Source organism: Brassica oleracea, chromosome C3, assembly GCF_000695525.1.
Source record: "Brassica oleracea var. oleracea cultivar TO1000 chromosome C3, BOL, whole genome shotgun sequence".
Taxonomy (NCBI): Eukaryota; Viridiplantae; Streptophyta; class Magnoliopsida; order Brassicales; family Brassicaceae; genus Brassica; species Brassica oleracea.
The window spans coordinates 63246657-63260226 of NC_027750.1; the positions used below are offsets into that span (position 1 = coordinate 63246657).

The 13570-nt window shown below is 32.9% G+C and overlaps 2 protein-coding genes across 2 annotated transcripts; one reads left to right on the forward strand and one right to left on the reverse strand.

Annotated features, from left to right (window-relative positions):
* The first annotated feature begins 4055 nt into the window (after positions 1-4055).
* Positions 4056-4814, forward strand: LOC106331208 (eukaryotic translation initiation factor 6-2-like). The gene has a single exon (XM_013769529.1). The coding sequence runs from the start codon at positions 4056-4058 to the stop codon at positions 4812-4814; it is 759 nt and encodes a 252-aa protein (XP_013624983.1).
* Positions 4815-7810: 2996 nt separating this feature from the next.
* Positions 7811-9103, reverse strand: LOC106331664 (carbonyl reductase [NADPH] 2). Its single transcript, XM_013770061.1, has 3 exons — positions 8951-9103; positions 8452-8881; positions 7811-8198 (listed from the first exon to the last, which is right to left on the reverse strand). The coding sequence occupies exons 1-3, from the start codon at positions 9031-9033 to the stop codon at positions 7920-7922; spliced, it is 792 nt and encodes a 263-aa protein (XP_013625515.1). The 5' UTR covers positions 9034-9103; the 3' UTR covers positions 7811-7919.
* Positions 9104-13570: the final 4467 nt, after the last annotated feature.

The following is a 13570-nucleotide window of genomic DNA, read 5'->3' on the forward strand; positions in this document are numbered from 1 at the left end:
TATCCAATCTTTATTTCTAAACTCTTGTTTCTCTCTAGTCGGCCGCAAGCTTGTCTTGTAGATCTGAGATTTCTTGAGTCTTTGTTAGTGTGTCATATCTAACAAAACCACAAGAGTGATTGTCTTGGTGTGTCATATCCAAGGGATTCACTTAGGAGTATCAAGGAGACCTCTCACATCTCTTTGTGTCACCATTCATTCCATAAACCTTGAAGCAGATTGAGTCTTTGATTCTCAGTTTGCAAGGATCTATCCCATTCCAACCAGAGAAGCATCCTAGGAGTGTATTAAAATCTTCGACGCAATATATCCTTAATACCATACTAGTAGTATTCCGGCCCTACGCGCCGAGTTCGTATGTTATTCTCTAATGAGTTTAAAATTGTTCATAATCCTTGAATCACCAGTATATGTGGATAAGTTCTTACATCGTGTGTGTCTTTTCTTTTACCTGCTTTGTATGATGTTGTTGGAGATGTTACATTTTGATGGTCGATATGGGTTTCTAGCAAACATATATTATGTTTTTATGTTTTCTAGTTGTTGGGTATTTTTTTCTTTTGATTGTTCATTAGGATATATAATTGTTTCTACTAAATAGTAAATTAGTAATTTGTTTTAGGAAATGTCACATTATTCAATTTATGTACTATATCTTCAAAAGCATCTTAGTAGAAAGGAGAGGTTTCTGTTTCTAAATTCCCAACGTTGGTCTTCATTTGTTTTGTTGCTGATTTTTGAACTGTAAATTTATTATAATGGTATAATTATAGGTTTATTTTAGGTCAATAGATGTATACTTCTACAGTTTTATGCCGAGGAGAAAATGATAGTTTCTCGTGCTATTTAAGTGTGTAATGAAGAAGACGAATAGCATGTGGCGAAGAAGGGTAAGCATTTATATCTTTTAAATTTTCTTTAGTTTGCTCCAGTTATTGCTATTGTATTACTGGTTAATGGTAATTTTTTTAATTTTTCTTAATGTAGAAGCTAATTGCATGTAGATTTGGAGCTTAGATTGTAGGCGATTTGGGGTGACTGATGAAGGAGTGATAGGGCACAAAAAGGATTTATTTATTTGGGCTAAGTTTGGCTTATTATCCATTTGGAGGTGGATGTTATTTCGTTGGTTTACTATGTTCCCGGACCTTGATTTTCGTGTAACTTTTTTTTTCGATTCATTTTTTCTTGTCTGCCAACGTATTTTTTTGTCACATTTGTTGTTGTAATTAGTAATTTTTTGGTGTAATGTTTTAGATTAATGGTTGACCATATTTCGTATTTGTGTAATGAAATCTATCCTATATCAGTAAGTTGCGTAATATTTGTGTGTTTCTTCTTTAAGTTGAGCAGTAAGGCAGACTTCCGATCAACCCAACCAATATGTTGATAAACCAGACATTTTTATAGAAGATCCGTTTAGGATGAAACGGTTTCTTTGTGGTCTTTATGCATTTCACTTAAATGACCATTGATGTATAATTTCTTACCAAATGGATTATGTTACTTTTCAATGTGTTTGAAACAACCGAGTCAAATTGATAGACAATTTATTTGCTTGATCATCAAAAAATCAGAAGATAGGTTCTCGTTCTAATAAATTTGGTATCTCCATTTTGGTTTTCAGAAATCATGTCCTTTCTTGTTTGTTAACTAAGAAGTAAGAGTTTTAAAATTCATTTTTTTATTGGAGCTGCTTGTGTTTATTTGTAAACTAATTTATCGATGAGGAGCTGAGTTTGTACATTCATTTCCGAAGCTATCTGTGTTTGCCTAAGAAATATCTAATAAATGATAACTTCTATATTTTTTAAAAAGTAAAGCTTTGGTCCCACGGGTTTCTCAGTTAGCAAGCCAAAAAAAAAAAAATTGAAGTGATATATAGGTGGGTGTTCGTATGGTGTTTTGATTTATAGCGAAGAAGAAAATTATATTCTAAAATTTCATTTGGTTGAAAGGAGATTTAAAAAAGCTATCAAAATCAGTTTATAAATGCAAATTATCATTTAACTCTCACCTAAGATCCATCCCATTGTGTTTATCACCATTCCAACAACTCGAGAAACAAAATTTTTGAGAAACTCTCAAACAATATCACATAAGTAAAAAAAAAATCACAAAAGATGATTTCAACAAACACAAAGTCAATAACCTAATTATTTCACTAACAAAACACAAACACACAAAATAAACATATTCCTAAGGCTTATCACCCTGCTAGATTTCATACTAAACCAGCCTAGAATCAAATCTTGAAAGACCATTCACTTCGAAAATACTTGTAACCGTTCTAGACACAAAATATGAACAGTTATGCAATGATTGTGAACAATTCAGTACTTTGTTCATTGTGGTCTAGACTCAGACCGTGTATTGAAATAATGTCCAAAGGGAAAAATATAAGTCCATCTCATACTAAATACACCAAATTTTCACAGTCTTGAACTTCACTTTTTGCTTATAAGTTCCTGAACACCTGAGACTTCAAAAGTTCATGAACCCTATAAATCTTTACCAGTCAAAACTTGTATCTTGGAACTATCTCACAGTTATAACAGATTTGATATTATTTTGGATCACCCACCCTTGTGGATAAGGGACATCTAGGGCAGCCAAGTGAAGATGCCAGTTCAGTATCCTCGAGCAAGCTGGTGGAACACTTTCCATATCGCTTTCATCTGCTACCACCTGCTCTATAAATGTTTTCTCCTGCTTGGAAACACACCATGTCATGTTCAAGTAAGATTACAAAGACAGTTCACTGAGCACAAGAGATAGAAGTAAAAAGCCATACTTGGAAACTTTCCTTCACTGTGTCTAGATATGGTAATCGAAAGGCACATGTGTGTAGTGGAGACAGTCAACAGGATATTTCATAGCAGTGTAGTTTTCAACGGAAGCAACCGTAGAGTTCCAAGTAACCGTAGAGTTCTCAAGTCCGTCCATGTTTTCCCATCTATCGATCCCTTCATACCCATCAAGCCACACATAATCTTCCTAAGGTGCTTATCTTAATAAGACATAAAGTCTAGGGTTAAACATATAGATAAGATACCTGAATCTTCCAAGACCTAGCGTATGCTCTTGACCCATCGTCTGAAAGTGTAGTAGCTGCACATAAGCTGCATCCCACAATACTTAGCTGGTTAGGGTCTTAGATATCAAACTAAAAACGAAATAAGTTTTCTGATACTCAGGTTATGAAGTTCTTGGACTGCATGTGTATTTACGAAAACAAATGATGTGATAAAAAGAGAAGTAATGGAGGAGACCTGGTGATCTTCGCCTAAGTCCACCATCCACCAGGAAGATATACATTTTTCTTCCATCCAAGGCCCTGCAAAGGAGGTAAGCCAAAAAAAAAAGTTGAAATCATATGATTGAAATCGGATATACTCGTAGAAGCAAGTATATTTTTATAGTTCAAGCCAAGTTGCAATCATATAAAAAGAACAAACTTTGGTGGACCATACCACATGGGTTTTTGAAGCTAAAGCCTTCGGATAAGTGAGTCTTGAAGTGGGGCTACTGGATGTAATGAGGATTTTCTGTTAACATCGAGAAATTTAAAGCATAAGGAACTCTTGCTCCAGTTAAACTCCTTCCATGGTTCTTGCAAGAAGACTTCAATGATCTCCTTCACCGACCTACCTGCTCACACGACAACAAAACACACAACTGTCTCTAAAATTCATTCGCCCTCTTTTTCCGTTAGTAGTTGCCAAGAATCTAGTTGCATACCTTTCTCGGTACCAACATCGAAGATTCCAACTTTGCGGGGCTTAGGCTTTTTAAGAGCTTTAGTTATGCAAGTTCCATGAAGGGTCTTGTAGTATGTTCGTTCCTTTAATATGCAGACAAAAAACAAATTAACATCACACAAAGATTGGTATGTAGTGAATCTAATGACACAGCAAAGAGAGCTATACTAACCTGTTGAACGGAGATGATGCCTCGTCCAGCATCAAAGCAAGCACCAGAGATAGAGATCCTTCCATGATCTCTCAGTTGACTCAAGTTAACAGAGAATTTGCTTAGATTTCGTCGAAGCTTTGATGACCAAGTTGAGGGATAGTCTACCTCATCAAGTTGTGGTCCGGAGAATCGAGCAGCGTCTGTCTGCTCTTGGAAATTGCATTGCCTGCAACGACCATGTTGCTCTTGCTCACACCGATCTTGACGAGGAAACTGAGGAAATAATAGCGGACGTTCTTGGTGTTAAAGTTTTCCGTCAGACAGTTGCAGGCAACATTCTTGTCGGCTGTTACTGTGCCTTGTCCAACAGAGGTGGCATTGTCCATTCTCACACCTCAGAGGAAGAGTTGGACGAACTCTCGACGCTACTTCGGGTCCCACTCGTCGCAGGAACTGTAAACCGTGGTAGTGAAGTTATAACTGGGGGAATGGCTGTCAATGATTGGACTGCTTTCTGTGGTTCAGACACAACTGCAACAGAGCTCTCTGTTATAGACAGCATCTTCAAGCTAGGGGAAATCTCTAATATATACAAGATCTCTACATTGGAATGGGATTCGCTTGTGACCGAGTCCGAAGTCCCGGTGATGGTTATGTTCACACAAGACGGGTGGCCCCCATGTCGATACGTGAGGCATGTAATGGATGAACTCGACTCGAAATACACTGGTCGGTTCAAATTCTACACACTCAACGTTCATGAAGAGACATGCATCGCAATACGCTACGACATATTCAATGTCCCGACTACTATTGTCTTCAAAGGCGGAGACGAGATGGCTAGAGTATATGGATCTAATGCTATGGAAGTAAGTAGACTAGTGGAACAATACGTGTGAGACGAGTCTAGAGTCAGTTAATTTATATTTGCTGGTTTGGAATCGGTTATGCTGGTTTGGGCTTCTGTGTCCCGGTTTATTGTGTTTTCTTCTTATTTGAACTTTCTTAGTTCAATCTATTAATGGAAAGTCTTTTATCAACAAAAGAAAAATGACTAACCGACCCGAGGTAATCAATAATATTTTTAAATCAGGCATCCATTGATCAGTATTAAAAAAAGAATATTATAGGAGTCTGATCGACCAGAACAGAAGGTAATGGATCAGATCGAGCCAGAGCCGGTCTTAGGTTTTAGAGGACTGGAAGCAAAAAAATATGTGGCCACTTGTGAAAACAAAAATAAAAACAAAAGAATATGTCCTAGAGGAGTTTTGAACCTGGGCTGCTTAAACAAAGATCATACATAAATCAATCGTCCGCAAACATGGGCTTCATCGGCTTGGTCCAAGGGCCAGTTCTTGATCGACCATCTATTAAATCTATATACAAGATTTTCGACCTCCACACAAGCTGATCCTGCTCACCTTTCAAAAAATATGGAAACTTTCCATTTTTCTTCGGGTTCGGTGTGTATCCGTGTTGGATTTTTCATTTTTCATGGGAACTAAATTATCACTATTTGGTCAATTTGGGATTGAGTTTCGCTCTAAATGGTTAATATAGTGGATCGTAACAGATGATCGGTCCACCCCTTAGAATTAGTCGGAAGGAATTCTAAATTCGGGTCATGCAGTGTGGTATCCTTTCGAGTCAGTCCACTTTCTAGCACTAAGTGTGTTTTTTCCAAAATCGACCGGATCAGCCGATAGGGCATATGAAAATAACTTCTCATTTTTCAACGGACTTTTCTCAAATCTCTTGCTTTTTTTGTTTTTTTTATTTAAATGTTAGATTTAATTCAAAAAAAAACTTTTTACATGAAATGTACCTTTTGTAATAAATGAACACTTTCTATTATTTTCCTATTCTTTCTCTATATTCCATCTTTTTTACATCTCCATGTTGTAGCAAACCAAGATGACATTCCTTCTTCAAGATCCCCCTTCCTCTGAATAATTGTAAATCTGTTTCTCATGTTTTTATCTACCATCTTGATTAGACGTGTTGCTGATGAAGGAGATTCACCATGCCTTCCGATTTCTCTCCCTCCAAAGGCTATGTACTGTTGATTGAAGCATAGTGTTATTTCCCTATTGTTATGCTTAAAGCTTTGGTATATAAGTGGATAAAATATGTTGTGAAAGCTTGATTCTATTCATTCCATACAATGTGTATATATACAACATATGAGATCGTAGGTTAACTAGATAATGATACAATAGAGATAAGTCTAAGTCAACGTAGAAATAGGAAAACACTTCATGTTTATCCTTTTACTCCCTCTTAAGTTGGCAATGAGGTATCCCGAATTCCCAACTTAAACAACAGATACTGAACGTTAAGATTTCACATGTTTTAATATATATATATATATATATATTTATAATTAAAATATATAAAAACTAGGTCCCGCATATACTCCGATTCTTTTATAACTCGCTAGGTCCAGAATCGCCGCCTCATTAGCGCCTAGCGTAGTTCCGAACTGGAGGTGTGATATAGCGAGATGGTAATCCTCCTAACTGGATTATTTATTATTATGGGTCAAAAATGGGCTACAAGAAGCCCCTAACCAAAAATAAGAATACGAGATTGTACATTCACAATGAGTTTGGATGGATTTAACAAATATAGAGGATCTACATAGCAAAAAATGATAGACACAAAAAGCTCGTCTTAATCCTTGATTTTACTAAGAGTTATTCTTGAGTTCAGCCCCTAGGGTGAACCTCTAGGTTCACCAACCAATAGGATTTCGTTATTTCAAATTTGATATCTTTTAAAATAGGAAACAAAATATTGTCAAGTTATATTACTTTTTAAAAATAAAAAAAAAAGTAAAACAAAATAATATTTACAATTACAAAAAATATATTTTTAACATCGTCAGCAAAACACTAAACCCTAAATCATAATCCTAAAACCTAAATACTAAACCCTAAACCCTAAACCCTTGGGTAAACCCTAAACCCTTGGATAAATCCTAAACTCTAAGTAAAAAAACACTAAACACTAAAACTCTAAATCATAAATCATAAATCCTAAACCCTAAACTCTTTTGTGTTTTAGTGTTTAGTGATATTGATTTAGAGTTTAGGATTTATCCAAGGGTTTAGGGTTTACCTAAGGGTTTAGGGTTTAGGGTTTAGTATTTAGGTTTTAGGATTATGATTTAGGGTTTAGTGTTTTGCTGACGATGTTAAAAATATATTTTTTGTAATTAGTATTATTTTTTTATTTTTTTTTACTTTTTAATTTAAAAAACATAATATAATTTGACAATATTTTGTTTCCTTTTTTAAAAGATATCAAATATGAAATAACACAATCCTATTGGTTGGTGAACCTTTATGTTCAACATCCTAGGAGGTGAACCCAAGAATAAGTCAACCAACAATCATACTTGTTTTTCCATGTTTAGACAAGAAAGAAACACCAAGAAATCCCAAAAGCTATGTGTCCAAGAGCTTGTTTAGACCATTCCTAACCAAGACTTCAATTTTCCACTGGAACAAAACTCGCCATGAGCCATTAACAGATTAAAAAATCTTAGAGCCTCCAGGAAGAAGCTATGAAACTCTTTTTCTTTCACGAATGACGCTTTCAATAGTTCCAAACCAATTGCAAAGACAAGAAAACCAATGACTGGGAATTCTGAATAATGGTAAAAGAATAGCAAGGTAGCATCTAGTAGAAAAGAATATCATTATTATTATTTATATCTCTGAACAGACAAGACCACATCAGCATGTGTTGTTTATATAGTAACAAAATGATGTCTATCACGTGTATCCACCGAAGTTGATTCCATTTAACAAGTATTCATTCAAAAACTTAAAAAAATGAGGGATCTCAAATGATGTTGAGATCGTTGACTTTCCTAGCTTGTTCCATATCAGTCAAAAGCATCTTTTTATTAAAACCATTGTACTTATTCAAGCTTTGATCCATTCAATTTTCAAGAAAGTAATAATACAATTATAAGCAGCTTTATATAAACCAAATCACATGTAGGATTTGAGACGTGGCCTCATAAGAGACTGTGCTCCATCCACCATCACAGTGGTACCTGTCATGAAACGTGAACCATCGCTGATCAAGTAAATCACAGTCGAGTAGATATCTGTCTCCGGGTTCAGCCACTGGCCAAGAGGAGCAGCGTCCTTCACCAGTTTCTGCGCTCGATCTATCCCCACTGAAACTGGATATTCATCGCCAAGATGCAGACCTCTCGAGATCATGTTCACCCTTATCTTGTGCTTCCCTAGACTCATGGCTGATGCCTGAAAACCCCACAAATAAATAAATAAAACATGTAAGTCAAGTTTAATCCGGAGATTACAGGGCCAGTCTTGGACATAAACAAGTGAACATTGGCCAAAGACCTCTAAATTTAAGAAATAATTTACATAAATACAGATCTCTAAATTTTTTTTTAAAAATAACTTTTATTAGAACGTTTACTTTACTAAATTGTCTATAGCCTCCAAAATCTCGGAACTAGGCGTAGACTAGGAGATGTAAAAAGATGTATACCCGAACCAGCTGGTGAATTCCAGCAGCGACTGTGGCATAGGCATCAGCTCCAGGGTAAAGCCCTCTCTCACCACTAGCTATTGTAGCCAAAAGGACAATGGAGCCTCCTGTTCCATTCTCCTTCATCATGCTTGCCACAGCCTTCAAGATAAACCATGTAGCCGTGAGATTGATCTTTGTGATTTTCTTGAACTCATCTTCAGACACTCGGAGAATGTCCTGCATCTTCCCTTGGTAGGTACAGCAGTTGACAAAAGCATCCAAAGATCCTAGACGAGTCCATGCCTTTTGGACAGCAACATAGAAAGCTTCCTCACTATCAGCTTCCATGTCGGCTCCAATGAGCTCCACTGGGAAGGCTCCATCAACAGAGACTCGTATGTAGTCCACAGTGCTCCTTAGAGAAGCCTCGTTTCCCATCAAAACCAACCTGATATCTCATTGGTTAATTAATCTCGTAACTAAACTACGAGGATGAGCAAGGGCAATAGAAACTCACCGACAACCGTGTTTGGCTAGTTCGATAGCGATGTTCCGGGAAACCTCGTCGCCGTTGGCTGTCATCAACACCTTCTTCGCCATTAGATTCAGAGTATTACTTCTTCTGATCGATGGAGGAACAGGGTATGGACTGGCTTTATTAATATAACATTTAATTAAATACAAGAAAATATTAAAAATATATATTCGATGTGCCTCGTGAAACTCGCCTAATAATTTCTTAACCAAAGGACATCAGAATGAATTTTGCTTAAGTGTCATTCATACGTGAAATTTAAATTTAAAATTAATTTTCTTAATTTGATTGATTGTTTTTATTTGAATTTTTATTTATTTAATTAAAGTTTTAAAAACAAAACTAATCATAGAACTACATAATCTAATATATACTCCCTCTGTTCCTAAAAGATGTATGTTCTGGAAAAAAAATTGTTTCAAAAAGATACATTTTTTACTTTTTCAATGTATGATTTTATAAAAGATTGTAAGTTTCAAAAAAATTAATGGTGTTTATTGAATTTCTATTGGCTAAAAATTATGAAAAATTGTTATTCACAAAAAACAATGCATATTTAATGAGTTTTCTTAATATATGTGAAAAGTTTAGAATATGTATCTTTTCAAAACAGAGGGAGTATTACCTTACAAACAATTAAACATTTTAAAGTTAGAAGAATTAACATAATTCGTTTATAGAAGCAATTAAATACCATAGATTACATTATAGAAATTTAAAATATACATATAAATACATATGGTATGATAGAAATAATTATATAAACGATTTTAACATTTTTATATTAATAGTGGATACAAATATAATTTTACAAAAAAACCTAATTAACCTAAACCTAATAATATTTTTTATACTCAATATATATATATATATATATTTTTTTTTTTTTTTCTAAAATGTATCCAATGAATGTAGAACAGTCAAATATACAATTTTAAAAATATTTAGTCATTTTTTCAGTGACAAATGTTAATTGTATAGTTGAGTTATTACTTTCAGAAATGATTAAAGTTTTTGTATATTTAAAAATAGAAAAATATATGGTAAGTATTTTAAAATAATATTAATAAATGAAAATATTTATTATAATATAAAACTGAAATATGGGAACATTATACTAATACGAGACTAAAGTTAATATACTCTATTAATATAATTCTTATAGCTTTGATTATAATAAAATTATATGGTAATTTTTTAAAAATAATATTAATCAATAAAAAAGTTTATTATAATATATAAATTGAAAATCAAAAATAATATATTAATACGAGATTAGAGTTAAGACTCTATTGATATTTTTTTGATTATAATAAAATTGACATGCTTATTTTCTAATAGAAAAAAAAGATACATATATAAAACATCAGTGAAGAATAATAAAACTTATTTTTTTTTATTCTTGGTTGTATTCTTTGTTATTTTATACTTTGACATATTGAATATTTTATATGTTTGCCGAAATACATGTGTTTTATGTAGTACTGTAACTGTTAATTAGTTATTTGTAACTATTTTACTTCTAAATAAAACAAAGTGGTAGAAAAAATAATGCAAAAATAGAATGTGTTATAAAATTACTTCTTGTTCATTAATCTTTGTTTTTTTTTTATTAATAAAAAATTATGTCATAAAAAAACTTTTGGAAACTTATTATATCTCAATAATCTTCTAAGATTATACAATATCAAGACTTTGATTTTCAAACTATTTAAAATAAAAGATTATTTTTAATAATTATGATTATTATTCAAAATTATAAAATTATAAACATAATATATAAGTTTCATAAATATTTATACCCGCGAAATCGCGTATAACCACCAAGTACAACATATTCCCTATGTTTAAGAGTGTTATTTTGACATTTTCATTCAAATTAGAAATAATTGAAATACATAATGATTAAATCTATTTCACTAATAGTGTTTGAATAAATATGAATTACCATGAAATTTTAAATTTACTTTTTGTATAATAAAATTATGTATAGAAGAGAAAGAATAATTCTTCGAATTCCGATGCTCATCTACCTTTTACTAAAATAGAAATCACAATTCTTTTGATGTGTGATTTATAAATTAAATTATTTATTAAAATATATTAAATATATATGTTTTTATCTACCTAATATTGTCCCTAATGTTATCCTAACAATAATATCATATAAACCCATATTTGTCAATTTAGATACCGTCAAGTGTCAACAATCTTTACAATTGAATTGCAGTGTTCATACTTTAGACATATAGTGTGGATCACCGGTCTAAAGAATACAACATAGCCTAACTCTTGATAGCGAACCAAACTCATGATAGTGTATACATCAAATGTAACAGATCATGATAGTGGACCGAACAAAACCAAGATAGTGTAAGTTTCCTAATTATAATCATTGAATATATTGAAACAATAAAAAGAATCATAAAATAATTTGATACCAATTTTGTAAAGATTCCTTAAAGTGGGTTAACAACTAACTGAGTTCAAAATTATTTTTTAATCAAATGTTTGCATTATAACTTGGTGTTAAACTAATTTTCAAGTACTTAACAACTAAGTGTTTGCCCGCAATTTTGCGGGTAATTATATTATATGAAGAAATATATATTATGTTTACATTGTTATAATTTTAGAATAATAATTAAAATTAAAATTTTAAATTTTAAATTTTAAATAGTTAGATAATCAAAAATTTCAGTATAAAAGCGAGGACGGCCCAATGGTCTTAAGGGAGCTTTGGTCCCAATACGGACCCGGGTTCGAATCCCGCTGGCTACCGTAGATTAAAATGAGGTGAAAAAGGCGGCCCTCCAGGATGCCTTCTGCGGAGGTGTACTTAGGCGTTAGTCGGGTTCCATCCGGAATGTCCGGATTATCTGGATTATCAAAATATATATATATATATATATATATATATATATATTTCAGTATATATTTTTGGAAGATATGTGAGATTTAAAATAGTTCAACAACGTAAACCTTAGTCATTACAAATATTTCTCTTACAAAAAAGCAATGTTATAATTCATTAAGATAATTGATTGTAGAATTACTTTATATTTTATTTTAACGCGTGAAATAACCAGGAATACTCTAGCTTTCAAGAAATAAAAAAGAGAGTTTTTTTTGTAAGATCAATACAATGATCGGATGATTTTATTTTATAGATGACTTCTAATTTAAATTCTAAACAAACAAAATTTTCATTTCTATCCAGATAACTCATTTGGATGGTAAAACGAACAACTCCATAATCTATCCGAGAGAATTGCCTATAAACATATATTCCCACAGGTGTGATCATACCAGCATTAATACACCAAGTCCCATCAGAACTCTGCCCGGACGAGAGAAGTACCGAGATGGGTGACCTCCGCCACAAAAAAAAAACCATTTTTCCCCACGAGTTTTTAATGTCATGTGGAAAAGACAGCATCAATAATAATACAAGGGTGAATTTGCTGAATATTCGTAAGAGGCAAAATAATGAAGAATATGTCCATGCTACAGTAATACAGAACATATGGGACAATTTACGCATAAACGTTACGTTACCGATATCTCCTTCTACGCGTGCGCGTGACGTTGATACTCCAAAACTAAAGTTGTCGTACTATGGTACATACCATATAGTATAATCACACATAATTTAATTAGTTACGAGGTTGTATTTCATCAATTACGTGGTTGAATTTCATCCATTACATAACTATATTATACATGATTCTGACATAGTATGATAGTATAAGCGAAGTGACGTATAGAAAGAACACCAAATGTGGTGAATATACAAGATATATAAAAACTTATACTAAACATAGTACAATCATCCATTATCAACTGCACTAGTCAACCCAAGCAAAAGAGAAACACCTAATCCATGGAACACAATAAGGACCAAAATATATTACAATCTCCCATTATCAACAGCGATAGTCAACACAAGCAAAAAAAATGAAGAGGGAGTGATGTAGAGAAAGAAAAGATAGGGACCATGGAAAAAAAAGAGTGATGAAAGGGATGACATAATATACTATGATACTGCAATTTTTCCAAATCTACAATATATTAACATTGTTCATCTTTTCCAAATCTGAATCTCATCTTCATTATTGTTTGTTAAATCATTACATGATCACATGATTCACCTTAACATATATAAATCCATTAACACTGACATCAATCTCATCGTTGTTCCTCTCTACTAAACCTCTCATGTGTATTTGACGCGTTATGCATAACTACCATACTATACTATAGCTATGAAATAAATAGTATTGAAGGCTCGATACATAGAAACATCACAATGTTAATCATTCTTAGGTTAAGAAAGAATGATAATGATGCTTCACCGCAACAAAAAAGAAGGAGAAGAAAGAAGAGGAGGATGACAAGACGTGGAGATGATGTAACAGTACATATTGCGTTGCACTATTCTATGTTTATCAAATGGAATAGTACAACCCAACGTGTACTGTTCATCTTCTCCACTAGTTCTACACATTATCTGTTTCTTAGTCCACATATATCGAAAAGTAGTAAAATTGTAAACTCAAACAATGATACGAAGAAAGTGACCAGACATAGTTGTTGATCAAG